Genomic DNA, 20,464 nt, shown 5'->3' on the forward strand with positions numbered 1-20,464 from the left:
CATTTCAAACCTTGCATCATTTTCCTTATAAAAGGTGAACATACTGTCTTCTATGGAAGTGTTCATTTGCAGAGGAAAACTACCCAATTAGAAATGTTTGAGCAGTTTTTCTCAGATCTTTTTGGATATTTTGTGAATAAAGATTTGAAAGGCTATTTTTGCAACAACATATGTAATGGTAGCCTCCTGCTGTTGTTTACCTAAACCGTATCTCACGTATTACTGTATAAATGTGTATGGTTATTTACAATAAGATAACATGTATATAGTTATTTATATAGATTGTCATTTATTTCACACATGACAAAAGTTAGAAATGCAATGACATTTACTTAAATTGAAAATGACTTACAATTCTGAGACTGAAAGTAAGTTCAAGGGTGTCTGGGTGGCTCAGTTAAGCATCTGACTCCTGATTTCAGCTCAGGTCATGACCTCACAGTTCATGAGTTTGAGCCCCGCATCAGGCTCTGTGCTGGCAGCATGGAGCCTGCTTAGGATTCTCTGTCCCCCTCTCTCTCTCTGCCCTTTTCCCTCTCACACTCTCAGTCTCTCTCAAAATAAATAAATAAACTTTAAATTTAAAACGTTCAGAAATCCAGTATCTGCACCATGTTCTCTGACCAAGTTTCTGTGGAAAGCACACTTAATAAAATCTGTGGCCAAAGGACGTCTTAATATTGTTGACAAATTAGCCATTTAAAGAGTATTTTACATTTAAAGAAGGGAAAGAAGAGTTGGACACCATTCGTGGACAGTCTTGGCCCACAGAAGCCACAGAAACTTTTGGAGAATTCTTTAATTTTGCACATTTGGTATGGTTTTATTACCCTTTGGAGTTAATGTGGGCACTGCAGTCAAGCAGCTTTTCCCAGGCTACCAGAATGGCACCTCATTTTCGTTAGGATATTGGCTTTTGGCTGGAAGCACAATAAAGAATTATCTTGATTGAACTGTTCATTTGGTCCCATTTTGCATTCTGGTGCAGACAAACACTCAGATATTGAGAAATGGAAATACTTTGTCATCCAGTATTATGCAACTGAAATTTAATACTGAGAGTGTTCATTTTTTAACAGATGATTTGTTTTTAAGAAATGCTTGCCATTCATCTTCTGGTCAATTTTGCCTCTTAATATTTATCATGGTTTATAAGTAGGTAAGATGATAGATTATCGTATGTTTATAAAATGTACAAGTACATATTCGGTCTTAGTGTCGCTAAATGAGGCTTTTTGTTGTTTTTTTTTTTTTAACGTTTATTTATTTTTGAGAGAGAGACAGAGACAGCACGAGTGGGAGGGAACATAGAGAGAGGGAGACACAGAATCCGAAGCAGGACTCAGGCTCCGAGCCTTCAGCACAGAGCCCGATGCAGGGCTCGAACTCACAAACAGTGAGATCATGACCTGAGCCAAAGTCGGACGCTCAACTGACTGAGCCACCCAGGAGTCCCTTTGCTCAATGAGTTTTAATCCTAGTTGTTTTATGCAGAGTCATTAAGGTTGTTGTAACAGAGCATGTCCTCATAATCTTTAAGAAATACATCTTTTTGTTATTTTGTCCAGGTTATCATGCAACATTTGATTTTCCCCGCCACTTTCCACTTGTATTTATTATATAGAAAAAGAACCACACACACACAGTTCTACAATTGCTTAGGAACAGTGGTTGCCATGGCATTTTTAGTTTGATATACAGGATACAGCTGTCTGTATTTCCAAAAATATGACTTGTTTCATTCAGTAGAGAAATGCACCAGTGGGATATAATTGAATATAATGTTTCCCCTTCTAAGGCTTTCCCATATATAAATATACTTTGTCCTGGTAGTTTTAATCAGATTTTCAAAGGGTCATAATCACAATAGCAAAATTAGTGACTAATGCTTATGTAGCACTTACTAATGTTTCAGACAAGGTACCAAAACACATTACTCACTTAATGCTCTCGAAAATCCTCTGAGCCATTACTTTTTAAGTTTCTACAATCTTTACCTCTGACCCAAATGTAAATAACTGTGCTCATGATAAAGTTGTTAAAATTTAAAGAATAATACTATTCAAAGAACAATAGGTCATTTATGGAATTAGTGTGACTTTCTCTCTCTTATCTATTAGTACACAAAAGTTGTGCCCCTCTGAAGTGCATACCGAATTAATAAAATATTTAAAATAATCAGCGTCAGGAATCTTCTTTACAAGTTCTGGTTGTATGCAGCTCACTTGGACTTTCTACCACTATGATATTTGTGACCTCATGGGGAAGAAAATGCCTTTCTCTGTACCAGAGACCAGAGCAGAGAGAAGAAGGCCTCTTTTCTTGGAGCCATTGGTGGTAAAACAGCAGAGACCCTTTGATAATGCCTGCCATACAGTCATGGCTCCCTTTCTGGGATGAAGTGAGTTGATCCCAGCTTGCTCCCCTGATTACTGCTTCACCTTGGTGGGGGCCCTAAACCCAGTTAATCTATACGTGTTTACTACTCTCCTACCCTGCCCCTGCACTCCCTTCTTTGTTCTCATCATTGACCATGGAGAACCTTGATTATCACCATCCTCTGTCCTTTTAACTTTATCCTGAGGTCTGCTTTCTCCTGATTCATCTTCTCTTTTTTCATCTGAGATGTATTACTGAGTTAGGCCCTTCTCTTTGGGCATTTAAGAAATGTCATTAGGAAGGGATTACCGCTAATAAGGTTTGGTTATATGATATCTCAAAGTATTATAGGGCTGATGAAATGAAAGCACAGGTTGCCTCAGGGAGAGAAATTTAAAAACCTTGCAAGGGTATAACCCAGGTTGTAAAATGTGTGTGTGTGTGTGTGTGTGTGTGTGTGTGTGTGTGTGTGTGTGTTCTGGTCTCATTGGAGAAGGGCTAGAAAGGAAATCTTTTGTGGTAGCAGAAGCCCCAGTCTGTTTTGACAGATAGTCTTGGATCTACCAGTAGGTCTTTTATATTCTTCTTTGTTGTCATTTTTCTCATTGTCTTCTTTGTCGTCTACCTATAAGAACAAGCCATTGAACTTTGTGGCTTGGGCTTTTCCTCAGTACAATAAGATTTTGTGACTAAATTTACACAAGTCTCTTCCAACTCCAGTATAATCAAATTATTCTTTTGTTGTCTTTCAAAATTGGCCTTTAACAGATGAAAATGCTTTGTTATGTGGGTTTTTGGTTTGATTACTGTTAACCATATAGCGATGCCTAGTCCTAGTATTTCTTCTCTGAGGATTTTTGAAACCCTGAAGTACAATAACAAAATAAAACGTTGATTAACTGACATCTTTCTCCCTGAACTCCTGACTGTAATACAAAGTCGACACAAGTGCTTTGGGCATCAATAAAAAGAGGTAGAGGACGCAAAGTTTTAGGAAGATATGCTCAGGTTAATGCGTTTGTTAACCAGAGGAGACAGATGTTATCATTGAATAATGCTGAGTTTAAATCTAGACCATTTTGAGAGAAATCCACTGGCAAGTTTGGCCACTCAGAATCCTCTCAAGGGATTGTAATTCTAGTAACCAAACAAGTACAAGTTACAAGTGGTCATGGTATTTAGACACCTCTAGGTGGAATCCAGCTCTAATCTCATTACTTGCTGTCATCGAATTTATTTCAGCAAATTGATGGGAACACCTTAAAAATTGGCAGAATAGATGACTGCTTACAAGGTGTGGATTTAAGAGCTCTAGGCCCTGACACTGCTGCCCTATTTCTCCTTACCCTAAATACAGTAGTCTGGTACCCGCTACATCACCTCTATTTCTTATACCCTTCGCTGATAGGATTTTTCTTAATCCAAGAAAACAGCCTAAACAGGCTAAGGCTTTCAGTGCTATCATGATTCGTGGGTTCCAGCCCCACATGGCTCTGTGCTGAAGAGTGTGGAGCACGCTTGGGATTCTCTAACTCGCTTTCTCTCTCTGCCCCTCCTCTGCCCACTCTCTCTCTTTCAAAAATAAATAAACTTAAAAAAACCTAACACATTTAATAAAACTTCATAAAGAAAGAAATAAACTGGCATATATGCCTTCAACCAATACAAATCAAAAAATGTATGCCAGTGTATAAAGGCATAAAGTATGTGTAAAAGGTTGGACACCAAAACTTCTATGAGGTGACTTACATCTGTTGGGATTTACAGTACTTTTTCTTTTCTTCCCCCCATCAATGAATGCATTGTTTGCATCTTTTGAGATTGTGCTAATTTTATGATCAAATCATAGTAATACTGAATTCATTGTGATTACAATTTCCCTTTACAGCTTTGCTTATTTTGCAAATTCATTTTGATACCTCATACTTCTGTATTACATATATTATAATTATGCATTTGGAAGTTTAAGAAAACTGACCTATTATCTAAGTTGTAAAATTATTTTAGAAAAAGTTCTTCCATCAAGAGTTAAGAGTTCAAGATTGACCTTCAGTTAGTTACGTAGAAGTTCAGTCATTGAGATATAATTCATAGTAAATTAAATAGTATGTCATAGCATTTGTAGAGAATGTCCAGGTTGGAGAAGGATAATGTGAATTTGTCTCTTTAGAAGGAGGAAAATAAGAGTTTTAAGACAGTTTCAAGGGATGGCTTAGGTTTTCTTCTCTAACCCTTCCCTCCCTACATGTGGAAATCATAAACAAATAAAAACCCAACAGCTTCTAATAGAAACATTTAACAATGTCCTTGAAGTTGGGCCACTGTATTTCCATCCTTTGATTCAAATTTTGTCTCATTTTTCTATTTGTACTCTTTCTTTTAAGTCTTTTATACAAAACATATTGATTTCTATGATCCACATCTTAAAATTCACCTGTGATTAGAAAGTGATCTAATCACTCGTGCTGAGCTAGTCCTCAGTAAATCTACTGAATGCCTTTCAATTCTATTTTCTTCAGCTAAATTTAGTTGCATTTTGAACCAGTAAATCCTGATCTGGGTGTGAATTCTGAGGGATTAAGTATCTGGCATAGTTTTCAGCTTGACCTTGCCACTTTCGCTAGTGTGCTCTGTTTCTCTGTGCAGTATTTTCCTTTTCACAGGCTGTAAAATTCAGTGATGTGCATTCCTGCCAGGGATGTAGTTTTCCCTAATGGCAAGCAGACTTAGGGACTCTAACTAAAGTAAATAATTGAACATCTCTAATTATTAACCAAAGCGTTTTCCCCTAGTAAGTAGAAACATCTCTGTGTTCTTGTTTTGTAAACTCTTTGGATTTAAATATAGTTTAATCTCAACCTCTTTTAAAAAATTTCAGTCCTAATTTGATGAAAGAGAATGCATCTTGGTGCTGAAAGCTAATGACCATTCTAAACAGTTCTTCAACTTTAATTCTTTACATTAAATTTATGAAATATTCAAATGTACGTATTATTATATATATTCACAATACCCATCACCAAGAATTAATAAGTTGGTGTTAAGTATGGAGCTTTTATTAAATTCCTTTAAGGTAGGATAGAGTTGCCTGAGATGATTTAGAGGAGGAATTTTTACACACAACGAATTAAACACAATGGATTTGGCTTACGCAGTGGACTAACCCCAAGTTCCTGAATGCTGGGGCTCTTGGTGTTTTAAGGTTGATTATAATGCAGACAGACTAATAGGACTCTTCACCACCACGGACACTGCAGACAAAATACAAAAATCTTAGAGTAAGTACCTCCTTTTATCCATGCTTTTCACTCCAACTCTACATTACAACTATTGTTTGCTTATTTTATTTACAGATCACATTCACATACTTTAAAATAGATAAGCTGCATGTAATATTAGCTAATATTTACGGAGCAGGTACTGTATGTATACTAAGCACTATCCTAAGTTTTCACACATGTCACTTCACTTAAGCATCCAGCCCCTTCTCAAGTGTAGGGTGCTGTTTCTTTTCCCACTTTATAGATGAGGAGACTGAAGGTTGCAGAGACACTAGATGGCATGCTCCCAGGTTGAAGTCCTGACATGGTCTCCAAAGCTCATTTGTTTCGTAACACACTAGGCTGCCTTCCAACTTGCAAACCCTCTGGAAGCTTCTCTCCAGTTAGACACAAACTCACACTTAAAAATACCAGGTAGCTCAAGCCTAATTAATGCAAGGGTAGAAGAGATAGGAGACTATTAGGCACATACTCCTGAAGGTCACAGGAAAACTGGGGCTTAAGAACACTGCTGGTTAGACACTGATAACCTTCCTCACCTTTTTTCCTTCTTTTTTTGTTTTTAAAGCATTTTATTATTTTTATTTATTTTTAATGTTTCAAGTTTTTATTTAAATTGTGGGTAGTTAACGTATAGAGTAATACTAGTTTCAGCAGTAGAATTTAGTGATTCATCACTTAACATATAACACCCAGTGCTCATCACAAGTGCCCTCCTTAATGCTCATCGCCAATTTAACCCATCCCCCCACCCACTTCCCCTCCAGCAACCCTTAGTTCTCCTTATTTGAGAGTCTCTTTTATGGTTTGCCTCTGTGTCTCTCTCTCTCTGTCTTTCTTCCCCTATGTTCATCTGTTTTGTTTCTTAAATTGCACACAGGAGTGAAATCATATGGTATTTGCCTTCGCTGATTGATTTCACTTAGCATAATAGACTCTAGCTCCATCCACATTGTTGCAAATGGCAAGATTTCATTCTTTTTGATGGCTGATTAATATTCGTGTGTGTGTGTGTGTGTGTGTGTGTGTGTGTGTGTGTACATATATATACCACATCTTCTTTATCTATTGGTCGGTCAGTGGACATTTGGGCTCTTCACATAATTTGGCTATTGTTGATAATGTTGCTGTAAACATCAGGGTGCATGTGTCCCTTTGAATCAGTATTTTGGTATCCTTTGAGTAAATACTTAGTAGTGCAACTGCTGGGTTGTAGGGTAGTTGTATTTTTAACTTTTTGAGGAAGCTCCATACTGTTTTCCAGAGTGGCTGCACCAGTTTGCATTCCCATCAACAGTGTGAGAAGGTTCCCCTTTCTCCATATCCTTGCCAACACCTGTGTGTTGTTAATTTTAGCCATTCTGACAGGCCTAAGATGGTATATCATTGTAGTTTTGATTTGTATTTCCCTGATGGTGAGTGATATTGAGCATCTTTTCAAGTGTTTGTTAGCCATCTGGATGTCTTCTTTGGAAAAATGTCTATTCATGTCTTCTGCCCATTTCTTACCTGGATTATCTGTTTTTTGGGTGTTGACTTTGATAAGTTCTTTATAGATTCTGGCTACTAACCCTTTATCAGACATGTCATTTGCAAATATCTTGTCCCATTTCGAAGGTTGCCTTTTAATTTTGTTGATGGTTTCCTTTTCTGTGCAGAAGCTTTTTATCTTGATGGGCTCCTAGTAATTCGTTTTTGCTTTTGTTTCCCTAGAATTTTATATGGGAATTCATGATGTGTTTATGTAAGCCCCTGTGATGGGTTAGTGAGCCTGTTTTCTACCAGGAGTCATTTTTGGGTTAGGAGCCTCTCTACTCTTATGTGCCAGCTACGTATATTCTGCCCACATCCCTCAGTATACACCACTTTTCTTGGTTTTTAGGAACACCTAGGTCTTTTCACTTAAATGCCCCTTCTTTTCTTGCATGCTTTTAGCCAAGAGAGGATGTTTACAATAAATACAGAACATCATTTCAAGGCCTGAGGTTTCTCGAACATTTTGGTCTTATTAGTGATATTTTATTTAACACAAAATACCTGCAAGTTTGATTTTTATTACCTTACCCTTCCTTCTTAGATGATTGAAATTATTTTCTAATAGTCTTAAAAAAAGGGGTGGGGGAAGCTCTTGCCTGTGTCTTAAAAGACAAGAAATATATGTTAAGCTATTTCCTTGAACACTAACACTAATATTATTGTACCTCAGGACAAACTTATATTTCTGTCATTAATCTGTTGCTCATAATCTAAACTCACTATTCTTATTCCTTGAAAACTCCTGCCTTTGGGCCATCCTACATAATTTGTTAAATTTATATTTATGTCATAAATAAGTTTTAAGCATTAATTATAGTAAAGAATTATAGTAAAGAATCTATATGACAGAATTGGTTATGACAGGTCACGTATGTCTACCTTGTACCACTCAGTGACAATCATGCTGTCTTTCTTAATGTCTTCCTTCTTAGTCTTTGATCCAATTGTAGCTCTAAAAATGTATGTTCTCTTATGTTCATGTTACACTTGCAAAATAGGGTAAAGGGAGTTAAGTTCTATAGGGTAAAATTACAAAATACGTGCTCTTTTAAAATGTTCATGGCTTTGCTCTTCTTTTCCCTTAATTGTCTTTATAAATACTATCAAATTTTTTTTTTGGTGTTTGTAAAACTAAAATCTGTATATTTGGCAATTTTAAATTCTTGGTCCATAGAAATATAACTATCCTGTACAAAACAAGTTACCTTACTTTTAGACCTTTAGGGACATAAATGAAATATATGCATCTATTTTTATTTTATCTTTGAGTAATGGACAGGTTCCTGTAAATTTGTGTATATAAATTCTTCCCTTTCTAATTTCTATACTGTCTACTTTATTACGAGCAAAATTTAAGAGCTCTAACTCCTAAATGGATACTATTATCTGAGAAATTCATGACTAATTCAAGTCGTGACTGCTTTTATCAGGTAATAAGAAAGACCAATAAATGACAGTGATTGGGAATCTGGCCTGAAGGGGAACACGGGTTTATATTCTAGACCTCATGAAAGCAATCTGTCAAAGCATGGGAAATAAGTTTTCAGCATGGAAGTAGGAGGAAAATCAAATGCTGCCCCAACTCTGTGCGCTCAGCAATTACGTATTGATCACTTACTCTGTTCTTGCTGGTAAACTCGCTCTGTGAAAGTAAGAAGGCATGCCTTAATAGGGCTTTACATAAGTAAATTCATCCAAGAAATAAAATAACATATTCTCTACTGCTTTTGATTTTTACAGCATTATTTTGAAAAGTGAAGTGCTTCATTGTTCTAGGAGAATTTTTGGCCTTTTTCCTAAAAGACCCCTCAATTTGTTAATTTTATTATAAGATAGCAAATGAAAGTTTCTGAACACAGAGATATATCCTCAATCAATAAGAAGAAAATTTTATATTCTACTCAAAATGATATTTAAATCCTGCTCATCCAGCTGTATTATATAATCCATTTCTTTCTCAGCTCTTGATTGCCAAAGATCCTTCTCCCGATTCTTTCAAAAATCCAAATTGCATTTGAGGATCTGACCCCACATCTACTGTGGAGGGGGTAGGGGATGAGGGTTGGCCCTGAGACTTAATCAGAATTGGCTTTATTGACTGGATTAATCTGGGTTTGGGTGGCAGGCTTTAACTCTTTCCTTGCTGGATTGTGGAGAGGTCTGAAAAGTTCTGGAGGAAGGACCGGAGTACGGAGGGGAGAGGAGGTTGGTGGCTACCGCTGGTATGGAGGAAGTTCCATGGTTTGATGACAGTCAGGTCAGCCAGGTGCCACCCTGTCCACTCCCTTGCTAAGAGGTGTTAACCTCAGAGGTGTGTTCCTTCAAGTGCCTGCCACTGTTGACCTAACTGTGCTCTGTCCCTGTGAGATGACCTGCCCTCCTTTTTAGTACCTAGCACAACTGACAGTGATGACAACTGACTCAAACGTCTCTTTTTCCTTTCTTCTCTGACAGGCATATTATGAAATTACAAAATAGTAAAATTTGCTACATTTTTCTTGGTGTGTCACAAGGCATAAAGATGAAAGACATCTAATGCACTCGTTCCCTTCTGTTAGGTGTACTTGTATAGTCTAAAGATTGGAATGACTCAGGCTTTACATGCTCCAAAGGCTCTTGTTTCCAAATGAAATGACAGTATTTCATTCATTCATTCACTCAACAAATAGGTATTGAGAGACTTCTGTGGGCCAGGCATTGTTCTCCAGATACGGCAGTGAGCAAAATAGGAAGAAAAAAAAAAATCCCTCCTCTTACACTCAACTCTAGTGGAAGCAGGCAATAAACAAGGTGAATAAGCCAACTAGGTGGGATGTTGGAGAGCTATTAAATGCTGATTATAAAGATCAAGCTGGGAAAAGGGATACATATAGGGGGAGGAGCTCATTGAAAAGGTGGCATTTGAGAAATGACCTGAAGAAAATGAGGACGTAGCAAGACATCAAATTATCAGAAGAGCATGGCAGGCACAGGAAACAGCCAGGACAACCGCCCGAGGTAGGAACACTCCTGGCACACTTGAGGAGCAGCATGAAGGCCAGTGTGGTTGCAGTGGCGTGAATCATTCTACCCTTGGAGGTGGAGGTGGTCAGAGAGCTCTAGGGGAGGGGAGAGGGGTTAGCTACCTTAGAAGTCATCACAAGGACTTTGGCCTTTCTGTGCCAGATGGGAAACCATTACTTGGTCCTGAACAAAGCGAGCTAATCGAACTCATGTTTTAATAGGATCCTTTTGCTGGTATGTTGTGAAAGGACTGTAGGGAAGCAATGGGGAAGAAGAGTCCAGTTGGAAGATTCTTGATCATAATTCAGACGATGTGGTAGCAGTCAAGCTGGATGAACCAACAGGATGGACTTAATGTGGAGTGTGAGAGAGAAGGGATGTGGATGACTCCAAAGTTACTGGACTGAACAAATGGAGGAATGACTTACTCTGTATCGAAACAGAGACTGTGAGAACATAATCCTGTTCTTGACAGGAGAGTGGAAGGGAGGGATTATCAGCATCTCCGTTTTAGACATGCCTTGGTGGAAATCACCTTAGACGTTAAGTGGAGATCAGATAGAGGTCCAGGATGGAGATGTAAATTTGGAGTTAATCGGCATATGAATAATACATAAATCCAAGGGAATTGAAGAGATTACCAACAGAGTGAATGTAGAGACTGAAGAAAACACATCCAAGGCCTGAGATGAAAAAGAACCATAAAAGAAAACGGTGTTAGGATCTATGCAGAGTTGGAACGTAGTAATCTGGAATTAAGAAAAAGAGGATTTTAAGAGGGTGGTCAACTTTGTTGAATGCTGCTAACAGGTCAAATAGTTGAGTTCTAAGAATTAACCACTAGTTTAGTTGTGGTGGAGGTCCTTGATGACTTTGATGGGAATAGCTTTAATGGATCGAAAGTTGGGCAATATCTGGTTGGAAGGGTTCAAGTGGGAGATGAGAAATTGGAGACAAAAAACTATGAACAACCCTTTTAAGCAGGTTAGTTGGAAAGAGTGCGATGACGTGGCAGTGTGCCAGGAGGCATCCGGCAGCCTGCTGAGGCAGGACTGACTGTCTTAGGGTCTGCTGACAGTCACATGCTGTGAATGTGAGCGTTAGCCATTAGCTGCGTATAGAGTCGGTGACCTCAAATGACCTTGCCTTGGGTAGACATATAAATTTTTGAGATGTTTGTCATGAATACATTAGTACTAAAGCCAAAACAAAACATTAATCAAGGCAGCTGTTTTAATGTACAAATATCCTTCCCTTTTCAGCTCTTACTTTACATCCAATATTTTCTTTATATTTTTCTTTGGAAGTTAGTTTTTAACTAGCTCATAATTGGTTGTTTGTATGCCATGCTCCCATCCCAGCCTAAGTTTCTTGAGAAGGACCATATTTTATTTTACTTTACATATCAATCTTGTAGCTCTGCTCCTGGCACATGGCAGACACTCCATAATGTTTTTGGAATGAATGACTCTCCTGTTTCATATTGGTATGTGGTGCCTTGGATGTAAAGGTCGGTGTCTTCCTGAAGTTTGCTGTTAATTTCTAAATAGAGATTGTGTCTGGTCATTTTGTTTTCCAGAATCCCTGTGGAGCAGGCATAGTGAGGACCGGCTCGCTGCAGCTCAGTGGTACATCTGTTGGCAACTCATCTTTGAAAAGGACAAAGCGAAAAGCACCTTCCCCACCCTCCAAAATGCCCCTGCCTCTAAGTGATGAAGATAATCATGTGACTGGTAACATTATTTTTCCCATTAACATTACATGTGTGTTGTGTCTTGTTTAATACAGACAAGAAAGTGATATAGGTTATAAATCAGGTCCTTTCATTAAATGATAATACTTAAACTTAGGCTTGTAATTAATTTTAATAATACTTAGATAGTCCCTGATTATTCTTAACTACCTTTTTAAAAGCTGCAAGACGACAGGATAAAATGAAAAAAATTGTACAGCCCCCTGATCCTAAAACTGAGCGTGTGATCACTTGTGAATCTGTTCAGAAGGACACTCTCATCCCAGGGCTGACTACCTGTAGGAAGGGGAATCCATGGAGGTTTTAGTTGTATCAGAGCTGGATAGTGAAATGGCTTCTAACAAAGCCTCAGGGCTCTCTTTCCCTAAAGTACAGAAAAAGAATGAAGTTAACCTACTAAAGACTTGTTCCATTTGTGAGTGTGATTATTTGTAAGGTGTGCCGCTTCTGTCCTCTAGTCCTGCAGGCGGGACGTGCAGTTCCTACAGACAGTGCTGTGGAAGCCAGCTGTCCCGAGGGGCCGTCCAACCCAGGTAGGATACCTTTGCCCCACAGTCATGTGGTACTGACAAAGATCTTCCATGACAGTTGAGGAATGAATCTAGTTATAATGCTCTGCCTGTGAAAGAGATGCAGATGCTTTGACTCTATTTCCCAAATTTTATATTATGAAATGAAAACTTTTCCAGCCTGGGTTGAGTATGAAACTGGCAGAACTCAAGACTCCAGTTCTGTGATGGTACCTTAAGAGCTTGCCTTCTGCAATGTCAGGTTACCCTGTACAGTGTCAAGGGTGTCAATGTCCTTCCCAAGACGAATGACATGTTTTAGTTAGGAATGTACTTTAGTGTGTTCAGAAGAAAACTTACACCAAAGTGTAAAGTACCATTCTTTACGCGACTGTTCTAGGTATGAATTCGATATACAAAGTGTCCTCATTTAGTGGTAAAAATTTGTTACCACGAAATATTTTCTGTTGTATGGTCTGATTTTGGATTTCCCAAATAAATGAAATGCCAGTAAAAATAAAATAATCTGATTGAATGCTGTTTCCTATATTTTTAATAATAGCTGTTTAGTAGCTATTATAAGAATAAATATGATAACATTTCTTAATTTTAAGACTTAAAGTTAGATACAAATGAATATGAGAGACTAATGTCTAGCCAAAAATAGATATGACTATGCTATTACTTTAGCATGGGGATAATTTTATAGGTAAGAAAATTACTCAGTATAGCCTTAATTTTTATAATTAAGATTCATAAACACTGCAAAAACCCAGGCGCACCAAATGCTCCTAAATCTTTAATCCTTAGCTGATTTTTAGGAATTTGAGATTTTGACACATCTTATATAAGAATTCTCCTGTCCTCTGTGATTAAAAATATTATCATTATATAACTAGTCGTGATTTTTCTTAAGTCCTACCCAGAAAAGTATCATTGATACTGTTTGTTCCACAAAGGAAATGTATTAAATAATTTCAAACTATATAAGTGAAATGAGAGGATTCAGAAGTATTAGAAAAAAGATGTGACTGCTATTCAAACTTTGCTTGATATCTATTTCTCTTTCTCTTCCTTTTTTTTTTTTTTTCTAGTTACCTCTTCTTGATTAATGCGTGGATAATTGTGAGCTAACAAATCTGATTTCTTCGAAATGCTTCTTGTTCTCTGCTTGCCTTAACTCTGTTGTCTAAGTGCCATTTCCACAGATTTTACTTCTTTGGCAGAAGCCTCCCTTGGCCCTGGGCTCCCCAGTCACGAACAGTGCACTGTGCCCAGATCGCCGGATGAAGCCTCTCTCTCGGAGTGCCCTGGAACACCCGAGGCGGCCGTAGCATCTCTGACACGTAGGTGACCAGGCCTTTCTTGCCTGGTGCTTTGTTTGATGCAGAGTAAGATGTAACCACAGAAAAATTTGGTTACTTGGTCATCCCATGTGTAAAAATGCCTCAAAGAAATAGTAGTTTCCCTCTTTCACTTGAAATTCCATTACAGGTTTAGAGTTTGATGTTTTCCCTGACCATATAGATGAATAATGCAAGGTGTAAGATGAATAAACTAAGTGGCTTTGGAGGATTTCAGCTTTTCGGCTGTTTGGCTCTCTGCTTTTTTGGCAAAACTCTTTAAACTCTGTTGTTTCCAATGTGTAACTGTATGAATATAAAAGTATATATGTATTTTTTTCTTTCTTGAACTACTTTTTTGTTATCTAGGCCTGGCTTGTTTTCTGTAGGATTGCTTTTGATTGGGATTTTTAAAGTAAATTATTGGAATTATTTTGTTATTAGATTGCAAAAATTTATAGTCAGGTAATATTTGAATTTCATCATAAATGATTTTATTCAGTTTTTTATTAACTCAGAATGAGTCCTTATGTAAAATTATTTAAAATTAATATATTGTCACCTACTGCTTATAGTAATACAAAATTGTATGGCCAGTTTGGAAAATAGTTTGGCAGGTTTCTAAAAATAAAATTTAAGCGTTGATTTTCTATATAACTCAGAAATCCCACTCCTAGGTATTTTCCCAGAAAAATGAAAACCTTTCTGCTCACAAAAACATACATGTGAATTATTATAGGATTTTTATTCATAATTGCCAAAAATGAGGAACAACCCAATGTCCCTTAACTGAGGACTGGCTAAACTGTGGTCAGTGCAAACATTGGTGATATCACCTACCCATTAAAAGGAATGGATAATACATGCAATGACATGGCTGAATCTAAAATGCATGTAATGTTAAAAGGGGGAAGCTAGTCTTAAGTGGCTAGATGCTCTATGATTTCAGTTATATAACATTCTTTCAAGGGCAAAACTATAGGGGGATAATAGTTGTCAGGGTCTAGGGTTGGGGAAAGGGATGATCACCAAAGGGCATGGGGGATTTTGGAGATGGATGGACTTGTTCTATCTGTGTCTCGATTGTGGTGGTGGTCACTCAACTATATACCTGTATTCATTATAGAACATTTAAATTATCAAAATGAAGCATGCCAAAATGGATCCCCAAAATCATGAATTTTACTGAAGGTAAACTGTATCTCATTTTCTAAAAGAGAAAGAAAACTATTCTGGCAGCAACTGCATTAGAGTCTGACAAAGTGAGCGTTTTCTGAATGAATGAATGAATGATTTTAAAAAAGTAGTTCACCAGAATGGATGTAATATGATTTTATTTTAGCAAAGAGAGATAATTTGTTTATTTTGCCGTTTCAGTCATTTCCAGGAAAAATATGCAAAGTACCCCAAAAGTCGCAGTGAAGTTATAAGCTTTAATAATTTTTTTTAAGTTTATTTATTTATTTTGAGAGAGACAGAGACAGCGTCAGTGGGGGAGGGGCAGAGAGAGGGAGAGAGAGAGAGAATCCCAAGCAGGGCTCCGCTCTGTCAGCACAGAGCCTGACGTGGGGCTCAAGTCCACAATCCATGAGATCATGACCTGAGCCGAAACCAAGAGTCAGACGCTTAACCGACTGAGCCACCAGGCGCCCCTATAAGCTTTAATAATTTAAAAGTAAAATGCTACAAACTTAACAAAAATATGAAAGCTTATGAAAGCTTAGTATTTAAATTTCATTTACACATATTACATTTTGTGAATTTTAAAGAAGTTTTGAATTTTATATTTTGTTTCAGTTTTGCTTTCTTTAGCGGGAATGAAAAACTTAAGATGAAAAATATTCATATCATATAAAGCTAAGAAAAGGTAAAAAATGCAATAATTAAACTTTAAAAAGATGACTTCTGTAATTTTTTAACATTTATACTTTGGAAGTTGTTGGATCTTAAAACTTCACAAAGATTTTGAACACTGTATTCTTTGAAAGTGAGTATTTTTCCATTAGAACTTATGAAGCTACAAAACAATAGTTGTGCTACAATATTGGTGGAATTTATTCATTGTTCACAGCCTTTACCCAGTCTTTTTCTATTGTGGTCCTAAAATGTGGCCTGATTCATATAATTCTGTTAACACACAAAAAAAACTTGATATATTATTTTTCAAAGCTTGGGGAAATTTGTGCTAGTCACCCAACCAACTCTGAAAGTTCTTTGAGATAATTTGAATTTTTTAAAAAGAATCACTTCCTTTCCTAAGACATTTAAGAATAGGAATACTCCTCAAGCTATTAAAAAACATATATATTTAAGCAAGCCCATATGACGCTAGCAAGTTATAAAATTTCAGAAAAATAATTTGAGAAGACTTTTGAAACACGTAACTCATTCTTTTATACTTCGACTGAGACCTGTTTCTCTTTAAGGGGCCCCATATTTAGGGAAAAATTGTGTGAAATAACTTTTGATGGGCAAGAGAGAAATAGGGATAACAATCAATAATTTGCTAAATGTTACCTCAGTTAATCTAATTTGCAAAAGAACTTATTATATGCCAAGGAGCCATTTATAAAACACATTTGCATCTAAATCAGAACAGCCTTTCATTTTCTCAATACACAGTTTTCAAATTATGTAAATATACTCTTACTACACAGATATGATATGCTGTTTTACATACATAATATTTGTGCATTGGTATCATAATGACTCCTTCACAAATCATAATAAAAGAAGATTTGCCAAAATATATTTTTAAAAAATTCACTTAAATTCCTTAATATTTTTTTCTGTTGAGTAATCTTTTTTTAAATTTACAACAAACTGTCATTAAAAGTCTCCATATTTGGGGCACCTGGGCGATTCAGTCGGTTAAGCGTCCAACTCCTGATTTCAGTTCGGATCATGGTCTCACAAGTTTATGAGTTTGAGCCCCACATCGGGCCCTGTGCTGACAGAGTGGCGCCTGCTTGGGACTCTCTCTCTCCCTCTTTTTGTACCTCCCCTGCTCGTGCACACTTTCTCTTTCTCTCTCAAATAAATAAACTTTAAAAAATAAAGTTTTTTAAACAGCATAAATAGCAAAATTTTTTGTTGATACACCTAGAGATAAAATTAAAGACATACATTTTAAATACTTTAAATATTCTTTTTTGTTTTTACGTTTTTTTTTTTAAATGTTTATTTAGTTTTGAGAGAGACAGAGCGTGAGCAGGGAAGGGGCAGACAGAGAGGGAGACACAGAATCCGAAGCAGGCTCCAGGCTCTGAGCTGTCAGCACAGAGCCCAATGCAGGACTCGAACTCACAAACCACGAGATCATGACCTGAGCCAAAGTCGACAGCTAAACCAACTGAGCCACCCAGGTGCCCTAAATATTCTTCTAACGTGTTGAAGTTTTTATTAAATTTTGTGGCTGTGCTGATCTCTGTAATCCAATGCTATGCCACCTTTCCTCCCCCTTCTATTGTGGTAAAATTAAAGTTTGTTCAGCTGCTATTATGTAAATGGAAGTGTTAAATTATATTTAAATAAGTGAAGATCCAGAACCTCGTTCTTTAGATTAAATTAACTTTCACAGCTAGTGTGGGCACCAGTTAGGATGTCTCCTCTTTTAGCCTGTTGGCCACTTGTTGTTGGTGCTTAAGGAATAATGATAAAACACATTTTTATACACTGAGATACTAGCCATAGCTTTTGAAAAGAAACACACACACAGACACAGACACACACACATATTGTTATGGGACAATTTTCCAGATACAGTTAACTGGAGAAGCAGAAGGTGAAAAACATCAGGTATAGTATGCTTCCATTTATATTAGATAAACAACAAAAAAAGGAAACATGAGTATGTATATCTGCTTGTATGCTCATTATACTTTCCAATACTATATAGGAAAAATCTGTTAAAGGAAATTGCTTCTGAGAATCAAACTGAGAGAATAATTTTCATTGTATAATACTCATTTGTATTTTCAAAATTTTTACTAAGCATCTAAGGCAGTGGCTTTTAACCCTGGTTTTGTATTAGAATCACCTCAGGAACCTTAAAGATTTTGGTTCCCTCCATCAGAGATTCTGGTTTAACAGGCGTGGAAGAGGGGGTGAACATCAGTATTTAAAAAATTTTTTTTTAACATTTATTTATTTTTGAGACAGAGCATGAATGGGGGAGGGTCAGAGACAGAGGAAGACACAGAACCTGAAACAGACTCCAGGCTCTGAGCTGTCAGCAGAGAGCATGACACAGGGCTCAAACTCACGAACCGCGAGATCATGACCTGAGTTGAAGTCGGATGCTTAACCAACTGAGAGCCACCCAGGCACCCCTGAACATCAGTATTTTTAAGAGGGACTCAGAGAACTCTCCATTGTAGTGAGCACTGATAACCACTGAGTCAAATTTTTTGGTGTACTTGTAGACAATATAAAAATCTCATGTTCTTTTCATTTACATTTAGACCTATTGCATAAATGTGACAATCATTTAAATCTAAAGATATATAGATAACTTTCAGATATATAGCTTGAAGTTTGAGTTTAAATAACTTATTTTTTCTACCATGAATAAAACCTAGCACGATAGCATATTATTTTTAGAATTGTATGTGTCTGAGATAATCTGATTATATGTTAATTTGATTATTCACCATTAGAAGAGTATTTCACTGTTAGTTTTGGATGAGCATTTAAAAGAGTCCATCCAGCTAATTATGATTTTAAAAACTCCTTTCTTGCTAGGATTGCGCAGGAAGAATGAGGCAAATTAATATTTAGGATTATATCTTCATTTCTTTGTAGCTGGAATAAGCTCTGATCGTAGCCTTGAAGAGATAGATGAAAAGGAAGAACTGAGTGAAGTGCCTAAAGTTGAGGCTGAAAATGTTTCTGTGAAGTCACAAGATATTCCTTTTGGATCTACTGATATAATAAATACACTGAAAAACGATCCTAACTCAGCCGTTGGCAATGTTACTGGAGAGTCCGCACAAAACTCCAAAGAAGAAAAACAAGAAGCTAGAAACACAGATGGACAGTAAGTAGTAGTCTGTGTGCCAGAAGTGTATGGTTTGTGTAATTAATGCTAGTCTCTGAATTATAGATCTGATATTTTAAATACAAATATAGTAGTCCCTTTAGTTTAGGCTCTATTTCACCACCATTATAAGAATATTTATTAATAAAGTATCTATTTGAGGTGCCTGGGTGGCTCAGTTGGTTGAGCGACCAAGTCTTGATTTCAGCTCAGGTCATGATCTCACGGTTCATGGGATAAAGCCTTGTGCTGGCAGCGTGGCGCCTGCTTGGGATTCTCTCTCTCCCTCTCTCTCTGCCTCTCCCCTGCTTAAACTTTTTTTCAAAAATAAGTAAGCTTTTGGGGCGCTTAGGTGGCTCAGTCAGTTAAGCATCCAACTTCGGCTCAGATCATGATCTCTTGGTTCGTGAGTTCAAGCCCCATGTCAGGCTCTGTGCTGACAGCTTGGAGTCAGGAGCCTGCTTCAGATTCCGCGTCTCCCTCTCTCTCTCTCTCCCTGTCACTTTTTAATTTTCAATGAATGCTCCTCCAAGATTTTCACTGATATGTAAAACAATTCATATTAGAGTATGATGTTAAGTTACTAATATTTTCACAGTCAACTTCATGATGAAGATAATGCACTTGCCACTTGATCCTAGGAATTGAAATCTATACTACAGTACACTTGTATTGTATTAGAAATGCCACATCATGAATAAAGATGGAATCAAGTAGGCAAAATAAACCATCTTTATCAAAGTTTTACCATAATTTGCATGGGATTGTCTCCAAATTAAACCCTTCTATGACTAAAAAATCCCAGTGAGGTCAGTCCACATCCTGATTTGCCAGAACTTGGCCTGGGCAGATGCAAGACTAAAATGATTAACTTAGTTTTCTTTTTCTTTAAAAGACAAACAGTCAATAATAACAAAAAGACACTGTTTTTAGAAAAGTGTTCATTTTTACCAAGCTTCTTAGATCCTTCTTTGTAATAGGACCTCTCTATGAAAGCTAATGGTTCATAGCAGCATTTCCTCTCAGTTGGATTTTTTTCTTTGCTATTAAATTTCCGGTATTTGGCAGGGGAAGAAAAGATGATTATTTCAGTCCATCTGTCTTTGGAAATTATTGCCTGTTTTCTCATCTGGTGTGTGTGTGTGTGTGTGTGTGTTTAAATAGTATCAATATATGACATACAATATCCTATTTTGCAGAGGGCCACGCATTATGGTATATAATGCAAGCAATCAAGAGAGAGTAGTGGACAGTGTAAGAAACTTGAGGTCATTGGGCTCAACCCAGGAAAATGGTGAGTTCTACGAACACTAATAGCCAACATTTTCATAGCACTTACTATGTGCCAAAGGGCCATTTTTAACACTTTATCTATATTAACTCATTTAATCTTGTGTATTAACTTATTTATGGGTCTTATTATTTTTAGTCCCACTTTACGGATGATTGAGCCACAAAAATATTATATAACTCACTTGAGTTCCCATAATTAGTAAGTGGTGGACCTTGGATTTGAACTCAGACAGTATTACTTTAACATGTGCTATTAACCATTATGTGAACTACTTTTGTTGTTAAATCTTAGAGGTTGTTTAACCTAGATTTTGGATCTTAAAAATGTG

At 36.9% G+C, this 20,464-nt stretch overlaps 1 protein-coding gene across 13 annotated transcripts in view; it reads left to right on the forward strand.

Annotated features, from left to right (window-relative positions):
* Nucleotides 1-20,464, forward strand: part of COBLL1 (cordon-bleu WH2 repeat protein like 1) — a 171,782-nt gene that overhangs the window by 135,512 nt on the left and 15,806 nt on the right. For 9 of the 13 annotated variants that reach the window (XM_047869124.1, XM_047869131.1, XM_047869125.1 and 6 more), the window contains 5 exons: nt 11,779-11,932; nt 12,411-12,485; nt 13,670-13,807; nt 18,608-18,842; nt 20,042-20,136. In XM_047869124.1, coding sequence (XP_047725080.1) covers nt 11,779-11,932; nt 12,411-12,485; nt 13,670-13,807; nt 18,608-18,842; nt 20,042-20,136 — 697 coding nt within the window. The remainder of the gene's footprint in view (nt 1-11,778; nt 11,933-12,410; nt 12,486-13,669; nt 13,808-18,607; nt 18,843-20,041; nt 20,137-20,464) is intronic. The other 4 variants (XM_047869128.1, XM_047869130.1, XM_047869132.1 and 1 more) reach the window with 2 other exon arrangements.

Source organism: Prionailurus viverrinus, chromosome C1 (genome assembly GCF_022837055.1).
Source record: "Prionailurus viverrinus isolate Anna chromosome C1, UM_Priviv_1.0, whole genome shotgun sequence".
Classification (NCBI taxonomy): Eukaryota; Metazoa; Chordata; class Mammalia; order Carnivora; family Felidae; genus Prionailurus; species Prionailurus viverrinus.